This window comes from Papio anubis, unplaced genomic scaffold (assembly GCF_008728515.1).
Source record: "Papio anubis isolate 15944 unplaced genomic scaffold, Panubis1.0 scaffold286, whole genome shotgun sequence".
In the NCBI taxonomy this organism is placed as follows: Eukaryota; Metazoa; Chordata; class Mammalia; order Primates; family Cercopithecidae; genus Papio; species Papio anubis.
The window spans coordinates 12,131-30,663 of NW_022162955.1; the positions used below are offsets into that span (position 1 = coordinate 12,131).

Here is an 18,533-nt window from a genome sequence, read left to right on the forward strand (position 1 = left end):
GTCCCATTATCACCACTCTAATCTCCATGGTCACCCAGAGTTTGCCAACTAGAATTTTGGATGAATTAAGATTTGTTTATTTAATAATGTAGAGGAGATCAGAAAATAGTTGGTGTCTCAAGACTTTAAATCAACACATGCCTTCAATCTGGGTTTTAAGAAGTTTTAGTGTTATAAGTAACTTCAGACACAGAAATAAAAAGAAAAAAAGAGAAATGTTTTTCTCTTTTAATAAAGAAAAACATAAAGGCTCCAACATATTATTAAAATGGCTTTGCTTTTAATTTCAACATAGAAGTGCTCTGTTTAAAACTATTAATAGTTTATTAACATAAATCTTTAGTACGTGAAGAAAAAAAATAAGATGGAAAACTTTCAGGGCTAGAATGAGCTCTTATTTTCCATTTAATATTTGGGTAGGAACAATTCTTGGAAATGATCACAAACGCAATAATTACCGGCTTAATCCTAAATAGATTTGCAGCCATTCCTTTTCGTGTTATTTTTGGCATGCTGGCTGCGGCATGCTGTAATGTTGACATAACTGGTTTCTCAGAAAACAAGATTTGTGACAATTTGCTCCATTCTGCTCCAAAGACAATCAATCTGAGGCTTTCAAAGCAGGGCTAAAAATGCACACAAATCTCCCCACTCGCAGCTGCTTCTTGTTTAACATTGTCAAATTTTCTTAATTAAAATTTGAGATCTTACGCTTGGCTTCCTCTCCCCTTCCTCTAAAGCTCAAATGACACTTTGCCTTTTTTAGCTATATGGAAGTCTACAAAAAGTCAGACAAAGGCCCTAATTGTTTTATCAGAAGACCTCATTTTTAAGTTTGTGCTTAGTATTTTTCATCCATATTACATTTTATCCAATCTGAATCTTAGCAGGCTTAATTCAGCTTTGAGGGTGAACAGAACATGTATTTCACCCAAAATCGTAATTACTGTTGAAATATCAGAGGCATTTCCCGAGGTTTTCTCGTAAGTCTTCAGTCACGTGGCTTTTCAGTGCCATCTGTATACCAAAGACTCACAATTTTTATCTCTACCCAAGCCTCTCTTCCAAATTCCAGTGTCATTTATCTAGCTCTCCTCTCAACATCAAGATGTCTTATACGATCCTTAATAAGGATTTTAAACTCATTATGTCCATAATGACTTCTGAGCATTCCTCCAAAACCTACTCAGTCTGCCAATTTGCCCATCTCAGCTGATGCAACTCCATCCTTCTGGTCATTCAGGCCCAAACCCCAGACATCATACTAGTGTCTGGGTCACTGTGATGGCCTCGTCTCCTGCTTCTACCTCATCCACCTCACCCTACCCTCAACATCCAGTCTTTTCAAAACACGTTAGCCCATGCCACTCCTTTGCTGAAACCTGCAATGGTTCCTCATTTCAGTCAGGGTAAAAGTCAAAGTTTTTTAAATGGCCCGTTACCTTCTGAAGATAACATTTAAACCTGCCATTAGGAGACAATATTATAGGTCTCTTGCTTTTCTGCATGTCTCAAAGGAAAAGGCACTGACTGGCTTTGTTCCAGACTAGCGCTTCAAAACTGTTTAGAATGAGCAGCTTTGGAAGATGTAGTGTCTCCCTCCAAAGAAGAAGGCAGATTTGCTTACTGTTTAGTGTGAGGCAAAGAGAATGTCTATCTTCCGAGGAAAGGGCAAGAAAGTTTGCTTGCAGTCTGTTATAAAAGATTCTGGTTTGGCCAGGCATGGTGGCTCATGCCTGTAATCCCAGCACTTTGGGAAGTCGAGGAGGATGGATCACAAGGTCAGGAGTTCGAGACCACCTGGTCAACATGGTGAAACCCTGTCTCTACTAAAAATACAAAAATTAGCCAGGCCTGGTGGCAGGTGCCTGTAATCCCAGCTACTCAGGAGGCTGAGGCAGGCAAATCACTTGAAACCGGAAGGCAGAGGTTGCAGTGAGCCCAGATCACACCACTGCACTCCAGCCTGGGAGAAAGAGTGAAACTCCATCTCAAAAAAAAAAAAAGATTCAGGTTCCCTGAGCTTGGGGCTCCTCTGCTGTGACACAAACCCATTGAGGGTGCAGCAGCCACCTGAGCCCCTCCACATCACCCTTGTGGGACTTCGCAGGCAAGGGGAACTGGCACAAATATGCCAGTGTTCATGCTTCTTCTTGAGCCATGAGTAATAAAGCATTTTTGTCTCTGACCCAGGATTCTCATGTCTTCTGCCAGAATCCACAAAACTGTGCAGGCTAACCTTGTTAGCTTGCAAGGAGAGTAAAATCTGACTCTAGTCAGTACTTACCACCTATGTGACTCATCTCCTGCTACTGTCCCCTCAGTCCCTCATGCCAGTCACATGATCTCCTTGATGTCCTCAAAACAAATTTGGGACACCTTTTTTTTTTTTTTTTTTTTTGAGACGGAGCCTTGCTCAGTCGCCCAGGCTGGAGTGCAGTGGTGTGATCTCGGCTCACTGCAAGCTCCGCCTCCTGGGTTCACGCCATTCTTCTGCCTCAGCCTCCCCAGTATCTGGGACTACTGGCTACAGGTGCCCACCACCATGACCAGCTAATTTTTTTGTATTTTCAGTAGAGACACGGTTTCACCATGTTAGCCAGGATGGTCTTGATCTCCTGACTTCGTGATCCACCAGCCTCGACCTCCCAAAGTGTGGGGATTACAGGCATGAGCCACCGTGCCCGGCCCCTGGCACACCCTTTCTTAAAGCCTTTGTATGGGCTTTTGTTTTCTTCCTGAAATGCTCTTCCCCCAGATACCAATTTAGCTCCCTCCCCTCTGTCAAGTCTTTGCTCTAACTTGACCTTCTTGATGAAGCCAACTGTAACCATCTTTTTTAAAACTACGACTGAGCCTGTAATCCCAGCACTTAGGGAGGCCGAGACGGGCGGATCACGAGGTCAGGAGATCGAGACCAGCCTGACTAACACGGTGAAACCCCGTCTCTACCAAAAAAAATACAAAAAACTAGCCGGGCGAGGTGGCGGGCGCCTGTAGTCCCAGTTACTCGGGAGGCTGAGGCAGGAGAATGGTGTGAACCCGGGAGGCGGAGCTTGCAGTGAGCTGAGATCCGGCCACTGCACTGCAGCCTGGGTGACAGAGCAAGACTCTGTCTCAAAAAAAAAAAACTACGACTGATATTCTCCCCTACCTCAGCATCCCCAGGTCCCCTTACTTGGATACTTTTTCTATTTTCAAATGCACCTATCACCTTCTACAGATTATTTAGGGGTCAGCGAATGTTTTCTTAACAAGTCAGATAGTAAATATTTTAAGTTTGTTTGCCTTAGATCTCTGTTCCAACTATCCAACTCTGCTGGTGCATTGAGAAAGCAGCTGTAGATAATATGTAAATAAATGGGCATGACTGTGTTCTAGAACACTACTTATAAAGTAGCCAATCTTGGCCGGGCACGGTGGCTCACGCCTGTAGCCCCCAGCACTTTGGGAGGCCGAGGTGGGTGAATCACCCAAGGTCTGGAGTTCAAGACCAGCCTGGCCAACATGGCAAGACCCTGCCTCTACTAAAAATACAAAAACTAGCTGGACGTGGTTGCAGGCACCTGGAATCCCAGCTACTCAGGAGGCTGAGGCAGAAGAATCGCTTGAACCAGGGAGGCGGAGGTTGCAGTGAGCCAAGATCACGCCATTGCACTCCAGCCTGGGCGACAAGAACAAAACTCTGTCTCATAAAATAAAATAAATAAAAATAAAAATAAAATAAAATAAAATAAAATATAAAATAAAATAGAAATGAAATAAATGAAATGAAATAAAATAAAAATAAAATAAAATAAAATAAAGTAAAAAAATAAAAATAGTAGGCAGTCTGCCTGAGGGCCTTAAATTGCCAACTCCTGCATTATATAATTTACTCATCCTGTTTATTGTGTAATGCCTGACCCATCCCATTAGAATATAAGCTCCATGAAGGATGCAATCTGTTTATTCACTAGTATTTTCCAAGTGCCTGGAGCCGTCTGACAGGAAATAGTAGGAACTCAATAAATATTTGCTAAACAAAAGTGTAATCAGGGAACATATAGCTGTGGATCACTTTTCAAAGAACCTAAACCAGAGTGAGATTCCAAATCATAGATGATATTTTGGGGGTAACTTACCTGGGTTATAATGACCACTTACCCTTAACTGTCTCACTCACCACTCATAGGGTGAACTTCCAGCAGCCATGTTTGTTCCAAATGACCCTGTTCTCTTAGTCACAATTATTTGAAGGGAGGGTCACCACACCTCTCCCAAGCTAGGCCAATAAAAACTCCCCCTATGAGGACTTGGAACCTGTACTGAGAAAGAGAGTCACATATGTGAACTCAGAACCATGGATAGGTATGGCAGAATTGTACCTCCTGTCCCCTTGAATCTGGGCATAACCACATGACTTGCTTAGACCAATGAAATATGAATGGAAATGATCCATGTGAAAATTATGGATGGAAGCTTTAAAAGTCAATATGATTTTCAACAAATGGTGATGGGACAACAGTATATCCACATGCGAAAGAATGAAGTTGAACCTCTACCTCATATCATATACTCAAATTACCTCAAACTGGATCAAGAACCCAAACTTAAGAGTTAAACTATACAACTCTTAGAAGAAAACTAAGTATAATCTGTATGACCTTGGATTAGGCAATGGATTTTTAGGTATGATCCTAAAATCACGAGCAACCAAAAAAACAAAAACAAAAGCAGATAAATTGGACCTCACAAAAATTTAAAACCTTTGTCAAAGGACACTATCAGAAAAATGAAAAGACAAATCACAGAGCAAAATATTTGCAAATCACGTATCTGATAAAGATCTAGTAAGAAAACCAAATTTTAAAATGGGCAAAAGCTTTGAATAGCTTTTTCTCTCCAAAGAAAATATATAAATGGTCAAAAAGTATGTGAAAAATGCTCAATATCATTAGTCATTAGAAAAATACAAATCAGGCCAGAGTGATGGCTCATGCCTGTAATCCCAGCACTTTGGGAGGCTGAGATGGGTGGATCACCTGAGGTGAGGAGTTTGATACCAGCCTGGCCAAAATGATGAAACCCTGTCTCTACTAAAAATACAAAAATTAGCTGGGTGTGGTGGCGCATGCCTGAATTCCAGCTACTTGGAAAGCTGAGGCAGGAGAATTGCTTGAACCCAGGAGGCAGAGGTTGCAGTGAGCTGAGACCACACCACTGCACTCCAGCCTGGGTGACAGAGTGAGACTCCATCTCAAAAAAAAAATAAAGAAAAGAAAAAAGAAAAATACAAATCAAAAACCACAATGAGCTAACACTCATTATTTTGTATTTTAATACAAAGTAAATTTTGTATTAAAGGCAAAATTATAGCTGTAAATAGGTCAGTGTTTGCCTAGGCCTAGGAGGTTGAGTTTAGGGATTGACAAAAAGAGGGAAATTTTGAGGTGTGTTCTAAAACTGGATTATGGTGATGGCTGCACAAAAGTACACATTTTATGTAGACCTGTATTTCAAAAGGAGTAAATGTAATGGCATTTAAATTACACCTCAATAAAGGAATTCTTTCGCCAAGCTTCTCTTTGCCATGGCAATGAGTTTAATTCTACGTGGTGAGGATCCAATGGCCTCCACAGTGCAGAACAAGGTTCTCTACTGACCAAAAATGCACATGTAGTGTGAGCAAGAAAAAAACTGTTATTTTAAGCCACTGAGACGTGTGGGGCTGTTTGTTACTGTGGCATATCCTAGCCCATTCTAATTAATACAGAAATCAGTCCAGAGATGGTATTGGTTCAAGTTAATATTAAGTTTCATTAATTAAGGCAACAGGAATGAGTAATGTCTTAGACATACTGTGGTGTGGTTATTTGGCATATGACACTGTATCAAATAGAATAAATTTTTTAGAGAATTGTACTACTGGAGAACCACCTGCACTGAAAAATGCTGATTTTTTGAAACTTAAAATGATCCTTTGGCCCCTGTGTGAGGCAGGAAAAGTTGAGAAAAATTGTTCTGCTCCTGGGGAGGGCAATTTCTTTGACAGTCTCTTCAGATACGGCCAAGAAAAATTACAGAAGAAAAAAAATCTCTCAAAAGGTGAACCCAGATGCCACAGAGACTAATGAACAAGAGCACTACTCCAGGAAATGGGCTCAAGGCCCAATCAAAGAACATTCTCTATTCTCAAGCTATGGAAGCTCAAAACGAGAGATTTCAGAATCATCACAGACCAGTGCTCACTGTGGCTTCCCAGGCTTCACTTTTCACCTTCTAAGTGGGAGTGTTCATTGTGGTTATCCCACTTCTGTTCAACCAGCGTTCATTCTGTGTTGCTATAATGGAATGCCACCAACTGGGTAATTTACAAACAAATTTATTTCTTAGTCCTGGAGGCTGGGAAGTCCAAGGTCAAGGGGCCCACATCTGGCAAGAGCCTTCATGCTGTGTCATCCCAAAGTGGAAGGGAAAAGGGCAAGAGAGTACAAGAAAGCAAGAAAGTAAGAGAGCAAGAGAGGGCCAGACTTGCTTTCACAAAAACCCACTCCTGCAATACCAAACCCTCTCCCAAGATAACATTAATCCATTCATGAGGATGGGCCCTCTTCACACTCCTACCTTTTAATACCATCACTATGGCAATTAAATTTCAGTGAGTTTTGGGGAGCACATTCAAACCACAGAAACCAGTACATTGTGTGTTGAGGGCAAATAACTGTTTAGTTCACGGTGTCCAGATCAATTGCAGCCACATTTGGATTCAAAATAAGACAAGAAGGCATGTCACAGAGATGTCACAACCAGAAGGGATTTTGTTTCCCCCCCGAGACAGAGTCTCACTGTCGCCCAGGCTGGAGTGCAATGGTGCGATCTTGGCTCACTGCAACCTCCGCCTCCTGGGTTCAAGCGATTCTCCTGCCTCAGCTTCCCGAGTAGCTAGGATTACAGGTGCCTGAAACCATGCCCAGCGAATTTTTGTATTTTTAGTAGAGACAGCATTTCACCACGTTGGCCAGGCTGGTCTCGAACTGCTGACCTCAGGCAATCTGCCCACCTCAACCTCCCAAAGCACTGGGATTACGGGCGTGAGCCACTGCGCACAGCCCCAGAAGGAATTTTTTGTTGTTGTTGTTATATTCCTTGGTGCAGAAGTGAGTGTATTTTGTTTGCAGGAAAAAGAGTGAATCAGATATCTGGCAACCAGAAAGATAGTCATTTGTGCTATTCACCATCTACTTCTGGTGCTTCTTCCAGACACACTAGGATTGTACTTTCCTGCACAGTTGAAGTTAGGTAAAGCTGTGTGATTTGCTTTGGACATGAAATATAAGTCACTTCTAGGTGGAAGCTGTAAGACTAAGACAGCCAGTAAAAAGGGGTCACTGGAGAACCTCTAACCAGCCTGGGCACTGGGAGGAGTATGCACTGGGGTGAAGCCTCAGGAAGTTCAGGCCATTTGCAGTGGGGAGGAGCCTGGCCTCTCCTGTTCCAGGGTAGAATGTGGGATTCAATCTGTGAGGAGGGAAGCCTACTAGCAGGACTCTTGCTTTGCTTAGAGTCCCTGTTTCCCTTTTTTTTTTTAACCTTTTCACCTAATAAACCCTGACATCTCACCCTTCAAAGTGTCTGCGAGCCTAATCTTTCAGGGTAGTGTAACAAGAACCCAGCTTTTAACAGAACTAAGGAGAAAGTCCTACAACAAGACCATTTTATATACACTATGCCTCCTTCCTCTTTCCATTCCAGATAGTGGAGTCTCTGGCAATCCAGGGCCCTGTGTGAGGATAATGTGGAGTTGGTCCCTCACTGGCCTGAAATAGATGATGGAGCATGAGAGGAAGATAAGCCTTTGCTGTTGTGGATATATTCCTCCCATCAAGTCTCTTCAGGAAGCACAGGAGAGACAGAAGAAATACTCTCCAAGTCTCCAAAGCTTTTCTATTCCGAATTTAAATACTTCCTGAGTATTTCCCACATTCTTGCCCCTGAATTCCACAGGCACCCTTTATCCATTACTAGATGGCTGTTCAAGTTTTTGTTTTTAAACAAGCTCAAGTTGATTACACCAAGTTGTAACTGATGCATTCATAAATCTATCAAGCTCCTCATGCCAAAGAACAAAGGAAAGACAAGCAGGAAAGCATAGGACACACTGGGAGAATCATAGTGGACCCAGCCCAAGTGGGAACATGGCAGAGACAAGCTACCTGTTCACCATATGCATTGCCTCTTTTTTCTGAGCCCATGGCTAGACTACATTTCTCTGCCTATTTTGTCATGAGGTAAAGCAGTGACTGAGTTCTAGCTAATGGAACTTAAACAGATATGTACCACCTTCCTCACACACCCCTCCATGCTTTGTCCCCTTCAATAGCTTGATGCAAAAGACCACAGTGACCTTAGCAGATATGGGAAGACAGCAGAGCCACAAGACTGAAAGAACCTCGATTATTGAATCGCGTCATGAAAACCCAACCACTGACAGAAACGACTGGTTTGTGATGGACATCGGTTCGCCCGAACTCACATAGGGGAGGAGGGGAAGAATTTAATGTTGGATTAGCCCTTTGTGGTCTTGCATACCCCCTCCTCTGATCCTCCTTAGAGCTGAATTAGGTAGTGGAATGGTCCCCATTTTACAGCTGGGTTAGGCAAAGTTCAGAGAAGTTAATGGCTAGGGAGGGGGAACATAGGCCACAATCTAGCCAAAACCAGCCTCAAACATAGATCTCCTGATTCCCAGAGGCTACTGCTTCTTCCACTACGCTATACCCTGAATGCTGAAGATTCCTCCTTAAACTGAACATGTCAGCAGCTAATCTTTGAGCTATTAAATAAATTACAAAAAGATGATAGAAAAGGCCATCCTTCCTTGAGACAACTGTACCATCCCATTTATCTCTTCATGCCCAGGACTTGGCCAAGAACTCGGTACAGAGAAGGGCCTTCATACCTGTATGTTATGATTTAAAAAAAAAAAAAAAAGGCTTACCAAGAAACAAAAATTCAAGTTCATATCACATTGACAATTAAAGACCAGCAAAACAGATGTCGTGTACTGCTTCTACATGAAGACCAACCAGAATAAGACTGCAATTCCATCAAGCATAATTTATTTAAATAACAATTCCATTGCATGTTAAGTAAACCAGTTGTAGCAATATGAAAATATAGAATTCTGAGGAAATCTGGCAAATTAAACCTGTATCTAAATGCAGCGTATTCTGTAATACTACGAAATGAAAAATAAAATGTGTTGACTTTCAAGTCGGGATGATTTATTTGCACTTAAAAATACAATTTCTAAGAAGACATCTGTTTTCAAAAACGTCCCAATGGTAAAACTGGGCTACAGGAACTGTTGTCATCATGTTGAAATTTTAGATTTTATATTAGCATTAGCTTAAAAATCAAAGATGATAACATTAACACAAAATCAGCAAGAGAATACTCATTGGGAACAGTTCTCATGTTAAAAATATCAGAGGTTCACAGTTTTCTTCTTTTTTCTTGACTTACATTGATAAAATGCTTTGATAGCTACAATCAATTTCACTTTCTAGTACCAGATCCAATGCCTACTTGATCAGCAGATGGATGTTACTAACACATTCATTTTATATAGAACTCGCACATCTTCAGTTTCTAAAAATGTTTTGCTCTGCAAAACTGTGACCGCTGAGAATGGGAAAGATAGGAGACTAAAATGTAATGAGAAGAGAAAAAGATAAAATGCTGACAATTTTTACTAACAGAACATTAAATTATAAAGTACATACAGGTAGCTTTGATGATTCAACGAGAAACTTCACATTACTTTACAAAGTGCTATGGCCTCTAATTTTATTTTTGTTTAATACAAATGAAAGTGAAATCCACACATTATCAAAGAATTCTGAACTCCTTCTACATGTGAAGTTAACAGAGGTTTTTAGGTGGGCAGACCACAAGACAGATTTATTTTGTATGTTTTAAGGCAAAGCAAAATCTCCCAAATGAAACATCTACAAAATACATTTGCTTTGAGAATAAATTTCAGTAATAAGAAAATACTTCTCACTTATTAAATATACATATTTGCCTTTACATTTGATTTAGCAACTTGAATCAAAAAATGCAAGTGTTCTATGAACATCTGCAAATCAATATTTTTAGACACCAATACATAAATGAGTCAGTTTTCATTCAGGTGTTTGGATGTCAACAGTCAGCAAAAGAAAAAAAAAAAAAAAACAGACTACTTACGGAATTTTCCCTAACACAATATGAGAATGCAACATATTTTTGAGAATTAAGTAATTTTTCTGGACCATACATATCAGTGAAACACATTATGTTCTCCTTCTGCAAATATTAATAAAGAGAACTCAAGAGTGCATAAGCCATTAAATTTAACCAACAGCCTAAGATTCAAAATGTTTACCATAATCTGTTTATGTAAATTATTTTCTTAAAGAAAAAACAAATCACTCTATAGAAAGTAACTGTCTACTTTCAAAAATACATCACTTTGGGGAAAAAATGTGAATAAAAGCTGAACTTGGCCAGGCATGATGGCTCACGCCTGTAATCCCAGCACTTTGGGAGGCTGAGGCAGGTGGATCACCTGAGGTCAGGAATTCGAGACCAGCCTGACCAACACGGAGAAACCCTGTCTCTACTAAAAATACAAAAATTAGCCAGGTGTGGTGGCACATGCCTGTAATCCCAGCTACTTGGGAGGCTGAGACAGGAGAATTGCTTGAACCCAGGAAGCAGAGGTTGCAGTGAGCCAAGATCATGCCATTAAACTCCAGCCTTGGTAACAAGAGTGAACTCTGTCTCAAGGAAAAAAAAAAAAAAAAAAGCTGAACTCATTTATTATCCCCAAAATTGCTACCTGGACGTTTGTCTACATTAAAAATAGGAATGACTTAAAATGTCTACATGATTTCCAAGGCAAAGAGCGTCATACCTTCAAATTGAGTAAGACCATTGTATTCGTCCATTCTCACACTGTTATGAAGAAATATCTGAGACTGGATAGTTTATTTAAAAAACAGGTATAACTGACTCACAATCCTGCACGGCTGGGAAGGCCTCAGGAAACTTACAATAATGATGGAAGGCAAAGCAGAAGAAAGGCACCTTCTTCTTCACAGGGTGGTAGGAAAGAGAAGTGCTGAGCAAAGGGGGTAAAGCCCCTTATAAAACCATCAAATCTTGTGAGAACTCACTATCATGAGAACAGCATGGGGGAAACTGCTCCCATGATTCAGTCACCTCCCGCTGGGTCCCTCCCAGGACACATGGGGATTATGGGAACTACAATTCAATAAGAGATTTGAGTAGACACACAACCAAACTATATCAACCATGCAGCACTTCACAATAATACAATTCCTTTAAAAATGAAATAAGTAATATTCTTTCTTATACTCATTCTTTTTTCAAAGTTTTTGGCTATAAGTCTGCTACACTGAGACCAATTTATTTCTTTCACAAATGGTGCCCAACAGACTACCAATAATTAAAACTAATTTACTAGAAAATATTAATCAGCAATAAAACTGAAGGTGTCACTGGGATATGCCAGCATCTCTTAAATTTGTTGTTTAAATTAGTGTTTCTAAAAACTATAGCATTAACATACAAGGTGTATCGTATGTTAATATTCAACAAGTTTTACATAATGAAATTTGTTATTAAAGTGCCCTGATTTTCCCTATTAAATATCCAATCTGTAGGCATTCTTTTTAGTTAAATACAGTAAGCCAGCTGCTTTGATTTCTCCATGCAATGTCCTGTTACAGTATTACTATGCTAAACACATGTCATGGGTACATTGTATGCAGAAGGGAATGGGGCATAGACTTCCTCTCAAGCTAGATCCACCTATCTCCTCTCAATAATTCAGGCCAAGAACCTGCTCAGCCATCTCAGTCCACTAAACAGTCCTTGCATCATTTCTTTCTGCAGTTAAGTTACAAAATGACTAGAATGGACTTCAACAGTCCTCTAAGAGGACAGTCTGTCAAGATCAGATAGCAACTGTTCAACATAAAAGGTATCTTCCCTGATGATGAATTCTCATGTGCCCTTTTCATTACATTTCAAGTTCAACATTTCAAAGTAACTAAATCTAACAGCAAATGTATAAAAGACAAAACTAACAACAGTAGGCAGCAGAAACAAGTAATCTAACACTTAAAGACAAAAATATGTAAGTAACTGGACTCGGGGAGGGAGGATTTGGAGAAAAATCCTGCATTTCTTTGGAAAGAACTGTATAAAACAATGTCTATTTATTATTTGTAAGTTGTTCTGTATATAGCTATCTATAGATACATGTATCTTATGAAGAAATATCTAAAGAGATTAAAAATGTCTTAATTATATATATGCATATCACTTAGGTATCATACACATTCAAAAATAAATTATTCTCTAAGTGGGTAACATGTATCTACAAATCTTTATTTTTTATATATATATATATATTTTTTTTTTTTTTCCTTTTTTCTTCTTTTTGAGATAGGGTCTCACTCTGTCACCTGGGTTGGAGTGCAGTGGCATGATCTTAGCTCACTGTAGCCTCAAACTCCTGGGCTCAAGTGATTATCCCACCTAAGTTTCCCCAGTAGCTAGTACTACTAGTGTACTCCATCACGCACAGCTAATTTTTTTTTCTTTTGGTAAAGACAGGGTCTCACTATATTGCCCAGGTTGGCGTCAAACCCCTGGTCCCAAGTGATCCTCCCACTTTGGCTTCCCAAGTGTTGGGATTACAGGCATGAGTCACCATGGCCAGCCTCTAAAAACCTTTAAATAGTAATATTGGCCTAGTTGACAGAGTCAATGTTGAAACATTAATAACAAAGCAATTGAAAAGGTTTCACTAGATTTCTCAGAATAATTTTATCTTAGAAAATATTGGGCCAGGCACGGTGGCTCATACCTGTAATCCCAGCACTTTGGGAGGCCGAGGCGGGCAGATCACCTGAAGTCGGGAATTCGAGACCAGACTGACCAACATGGAGAAACACCATCTCTACTAAATATACAAAATTAGCTAGGCATGGTGGCACATGCCTGTAATCCCAGCTACTTGGGAGGCTGGGGCAGGAGAATTGCTTGAACCCAGAAGGCGGAGGCTGCAGTGAGCCGAGATCGCACAATTGCACTCCAGCCTGGGCAACAAGAGCGAAACTCTGTCTCAAAAAAAAATATTAATCATGAAATCTATCTTCTCAAAGATGTGAATCACTCTTCTATGACTCTAACAACTGTACTTTGTAAAAAAGTAAAGAATGTCTGTAAAATCAAATTAAAATCATAATTTCAAAAATAAAATTTCTTATTCTAGTACATAAGGAGTTTGGCGGAGGGAGGGCAGAATAATGTTCAAATATGCCAATGACATTGATTATCTGCAGACAAACATGATGAAATGAAAGTATAAGGGCACTTAAATAGAAAAAGCAAACTTCACAGATATGTATGTGAAGCACAAATCAGGTGATCATAGTAGACAGCAAGTAAAAGCCAGAATTCCCGAAAGCAGGCTATTGGGAGGCCTTTAAGAAGTGCAGCACGTATGAATGAATGCTCTGTTAGCATTCAGCACCATTCCCACATGGGCTGTAAGCCATTCCGGGTGCTCCGCAGCCATGTGTGGCAAGGGGCTACTGTACTGGACAGAGCAAGGCTGAGGGAAAACAATACGGCTTACAGGCTCATGAGGACGAGGTAATTTTCTAAGATCCATTCCAGGCCCGAGGAATCACAAAATCTTAGGGTATTAAAACATCACTGGAGTCTTCATTAACTTATTTTAACTAAATGTATTTGAATTTCAGATTTCTAAATATGGAGAATACAAATAGGAGAAAAAAAAAAAAGCAGAAATACAGGGGGGGAAAATGAATGAAGCATTAGATAATTCCAGAAGATTTTCCAGTTGGCCACAAAGACCTTTTTAAAAATTATTTTTAATGTCCAAGCTGGGGGAAAAACCCTTCTATTTATGAAGATCGACGGACTAGACTCACTTTAAAAAGGAGTGGATCATGAAGTCAGGAGATCGAGGCCATCCTGGCTAAGCAAAGCTACAGGCTGGGCAGGAGAATGGCCTGAACTCGGGAGGTGGAGTTTGCAGTAAGCTGAGATTGTGCCACTGTACTCCAGCCTGGGTGACAGAGCGAGACTCCATCAAAATAAAATAAAATTAAAATTAAAATAAAATAAAATAAAATAAAGGAGTGGAATCATAAGTATTAACACCAGGGATTGTTAGTGTCTATCACAACTACCTCTAATAGTAGCTTTGAAAGAGAAAACATTCACTTTTATTTGAAATAGTGGGAGGAGCACTTTTTCTTCACACACTCGATACTGATTTGAAGCCCTAATAGAAGAATCATAGAATGACCTCAAAGTTCAACTAGTCTAAGCTTCTAGGACAGGCAGAAATGGCAGTCACATTAGCCCTGCTTAAACTCACCCCTTTGCAGAAGAACTGGTCATTGATTTTAGACTGTTGGGTTTTCCGATAATGAAAAATCTTCCTTGGCACTGATTAATCTGGAATTCAGCTTCCTACAGCTTTTATCCACTTGTCTCATCTCTGCCTTCTGAGGACAAAGACAGGATCAATGGACTTAATTTTCTTATATAACTTGGAAACTTCTTGTATCAAGGAGCACAGAAAACATTAACATATATGTCCAGATAAGAGCTGATGCAGTTCACCTTTCATTCATTGTCAAGGGGAAATCACGCCTTCCTCGTCACCATTCCTACAAAGCACAATGTTACTTAAATTTATACAGCACCAATCAGAACCCTGCCTCTCCGTTAAGGGAAAAAAAAAAAGGCAATTATGCCAGGAAGTACAGGAATTGCACTGTCAGACACAATGGGCAACCCAACCCCATCATAAATGCCCCTCAAAAAACTAGATAAAACTGTCACTCCAGTATTCATTCTTCACAGAACACCCTAATAACTCCAAAATGCAGTATTAGCTGATGCCACAAGAAGTTGGTGTTACTACAATATCTTGAACATAGCAGGAAACACAAATATTTGTAGCATTTTGATATTACAGTACTAAAAGATCCACTGGATATACTCTCCATAAAGAATAGGAAATAAAGATAAAACAAAATATAAATAACAAAAAAGATTTTTATATGGAGATGAATTTCTTTTATATTTTTTAGTAATGCAGAGTTAAAATAAAAATGGCCACTCTAAGCTTAAAATTCTTTCATTTTATACCCAAGAGAATTTTTTTTACTGACTTGCAGCACTGACTTGCAGCTTCTCCCAGTAACAATGTAAGAATATATGCTCAGTATACCCACAGTCACAATGTAGGTGTCTGCTTTCAAAAATAATGTTACCAAAGCTCTTCTAAGAACTTTATAAACTTTTTCCAAAGCTATACACAAATAATTTTTAATGTATTTTCCACTACTAATTATAATGACAGTTAATTTTATTTTCTATTTTGTCTGTACCTAAAGTTGTATTATTAATAACACATTGATATCTACCACCATAGTATCTGAAGGGGTGGTACTCTGACTTGAGTTCTATTAATCATCTTTCATTGGATACACATCCTCAGTGTCGGTCAAGAATTGGTACCTTGAAGAAAACAAGCCACACACTGCTTGATACATGTCCATGTGGCCGGGAAACTACTTGATACAGGTCCATGTGGCAGGGAACGGCAGGAGCAAGTTCATCTAACCTGGGTAGCCTACTGTCAACATCAAACACATGAATACACAGAAAAGTATTTGAATTTCTACGCTTCTTTCATTTTACAACACAGACCACAATATCAGCCAATACTTTTGTGCCGATACTGTAATCTGGGCATAAAAAACCATAATTATTATAATAACTCATACTTTTGTATAGCCTTTTACAGTTAACAAAAAGCTATCACATGTTTTATCTAATTAAGCCTTCACAAGTACCAAACACTATGCCGCTATCCACACTGGGGCAACTGAACCACGAAAAGCTGAGCTACTTACTCCGTGTCATGGAACTATTAACCCACAGAGATGAACTCCTGACTCCCAATATGTGGCTCCTTCTGTTCAACTGCAGAGGCTTCTGTGACAAGTTACTCCTCAAAATGGAAACAGAAATAAGGCCCAGATTCATCGACTCATGAACTGTCTTTCCTCACTCTGGATGCCACAACACATACGTGTGGGGAATGGGGGACAATGGTGATGACTGAAAAATAAAACACTCCAAGTGGGAATGGTTTGCATGCAACATTTTAAAGTCATTTGTTGAAAATAAATACCTAATACATAGACTCACAGTTACAAAACTGAAAGAGACCTTGAAAAGTCATCTGTTCTTTAATCCAGATTTCACAGAAGAAGAAAATATGGTGACACACAGGGCGCGGCAGACTCCCTAAAGGTCCCCTCACTCACCGCTAACGGGTAGCAGAATCAGGACCATACGGGGTGTCAAGTTCTCTTCTGCTCCATGCCCTGATTCTGTTTCCCAACTAAGGGACTAAGCAAGGTCCAGATATCTACAAGGAAACGTCACAGTGCTGGAGAGGTTAGAAAACTAGGTCTTACCAACATCTTTAGTGTAAAAATTATTGATATTTTACATATCATTTAAAGCAGCAGGAACTTTACTTCCTAGAAGAAAAATAATCTATGTATGTATTTCAGGCTCTCATTGCTAAGGTTAAGAAAAATTCCTAAAATATGACACTTTCTTCCCATTAGATACACAGGGGTTTTTGAATTTTGTTATTATAATAGACTTAAGTACATTCAAAATCAGTCTCTCCAAAATGTCACCACCTTTAATCAGAGTAAAAAACCATTAACTGAATACTGGATCATCCTTTATAGACACGGGTCTCTTCAACCCACGAAGTACATTACATCCCATCCGTGTTCATGTTCTCAGACTGTCTTTTTCAGAAGTCTTCTGAAGGTCACTGCTAAGTTATTTTAAATGTAAGTGATATTTATTTATCTTCTGAAATTTAAATACTAGGCAACAAAATATCTCAAAAGTTTAACTACCCACAAATCTAAAATTGGCTCAACTTGTAAGCTATTTGCTAAACAATATCAATTTCCACATTAAAAAAATAAATAATCTAATTAGACTATTGCATCTGCAAGTCTTTCAAAAGACTTCTTCACCCCCCAATTCAAATCTAATATGAAATTTTTTGGGGGGAGGCAAAATATAAGAATTGTCTAGATAATATAGAATGCCATTCCATAGGAAAAAAAATTATGTAGACCAACAGCAAATCTCTCAGATGATAGAAAATATTGACAATAAAATTAGTTTTTTGTCTCTTATTCACAATATCACTTTTCCACTTTAACATAAGGTTGAATCTATAGCAGATTGCCGATGCTAATTGAGGGAAAATTCCATCCTTCAAGTTCTGATCAATCTGAGGAAGGTTTTCTCCAAAGGTGAAGAGCTGCCTGAATTCTGAAGTGTAGTCTGGACTCCAAGGAGTAATCTTTGTAGTTGTTCCTGAAGACAATAACAATAAAATTGCATAGTCAAAATTTATTTATATACCAGGGTACCACCACTGTCCCATTCCTCTCTGTGATCTGCTTATTTACTTTCAAACTCTAATATGCGTAACAGATTCTGGTTCTGTTGGGGGGTTTTGGGGGAACTGCAATAATCTGCATTTCCAGAAGCTTCCTGGTGGTCATCTAAAGGTCATACTTTGAGTAGCAAGGTTCTGCTTAATTACCAAACCATTCATAAACATAGCAAGAAGGTTGTGAGAAGGGCTGAATGAATTTTGTGAACTAGTCCTAAATAATTAGACTTCCTTTTTTAAATTGGAAATTTTTTTTTTCTTTTTTTTTCTTTTTTTTTTTTTTTTGAGACGGAGTATCGCTCTGTTGCCCAGGCTGGAGTGCAGTGGCGCGATCTGGGCTCACTGCAAGCTCCGCCTCCTGGGTTCACACCATTCTTCTGCCCCAGCCTCCCAAGTAGCTGGGACTATAGGTGCCCGCCACCATGCCCAGCTAATTTTTTTTGTATTTTTAGTAGAGACAGGGTTTCACTGTGTTAGGCAGGATGGTCTCGATCTCCTGACCTCGTGATCTGCCTGCCTCAGCCTCCCAAAGTGCTGGGATTACAGGCGTGAGCCACTGCGCCCGGCCTAAATTGGAAAATTTTAAGGTAGATGCATATAAACATGGTTAGCATGATCACATGATCAATCACTCAAGAAACTGAAATGAAACAACTGCAACAAAGGCAGCAGAATTACTTAATGACATCAAAATTACTTATTCCAATTCTCAGGTAAATATCAATGGTTTGGCCAATAATTACATAATAATTAGGCCAATGTCTTTAAAGGGGGACATAGAAATCCAAAGATTATTTAAAACCTGCCTAAGAGCATTTATGTTGACTTCCTTTTACCAGAATTGTTAAGAATCAGAAAAATGAAATCCTTTTACATACTGCCTTGGCCCATGGATGAACTATAACTGCTTTCTTCACGGTGGCACTTA

At 39.5% G+C, this 18,533-nt stretch overlaps 1 protein-coding gene across 3 annotated transcripts in view; it reads right to left on the reverse strand.

The window, feature by feature from the left end:
- Window positions 1-9,244: 9,244 nt before the first annotated feature.
- LOC116268534 (tetratricopeptide repeat protein 39B) overlaps window positions 9,245-18,533 on the reverse strand; it is an 88,130-nt gene continuing 78,841 nt past the window's right edge. For all 3 annotated transcript variants that reach the window (XM_031661886.1, XM_031661887.1, XM_031661888.1), the window contains exon 19: window positions 9,245-17,523. In XM_031661886.1, coding sequence (XP_031517746.1) covers window positions 17,433-17,523 — 91 coding nt within the window. In that variant the 3' untranslated portion in view covers window positions 9,245-17,432. The remainder of the gene's footprint in view (window positions 17,524-18,533) is intronic.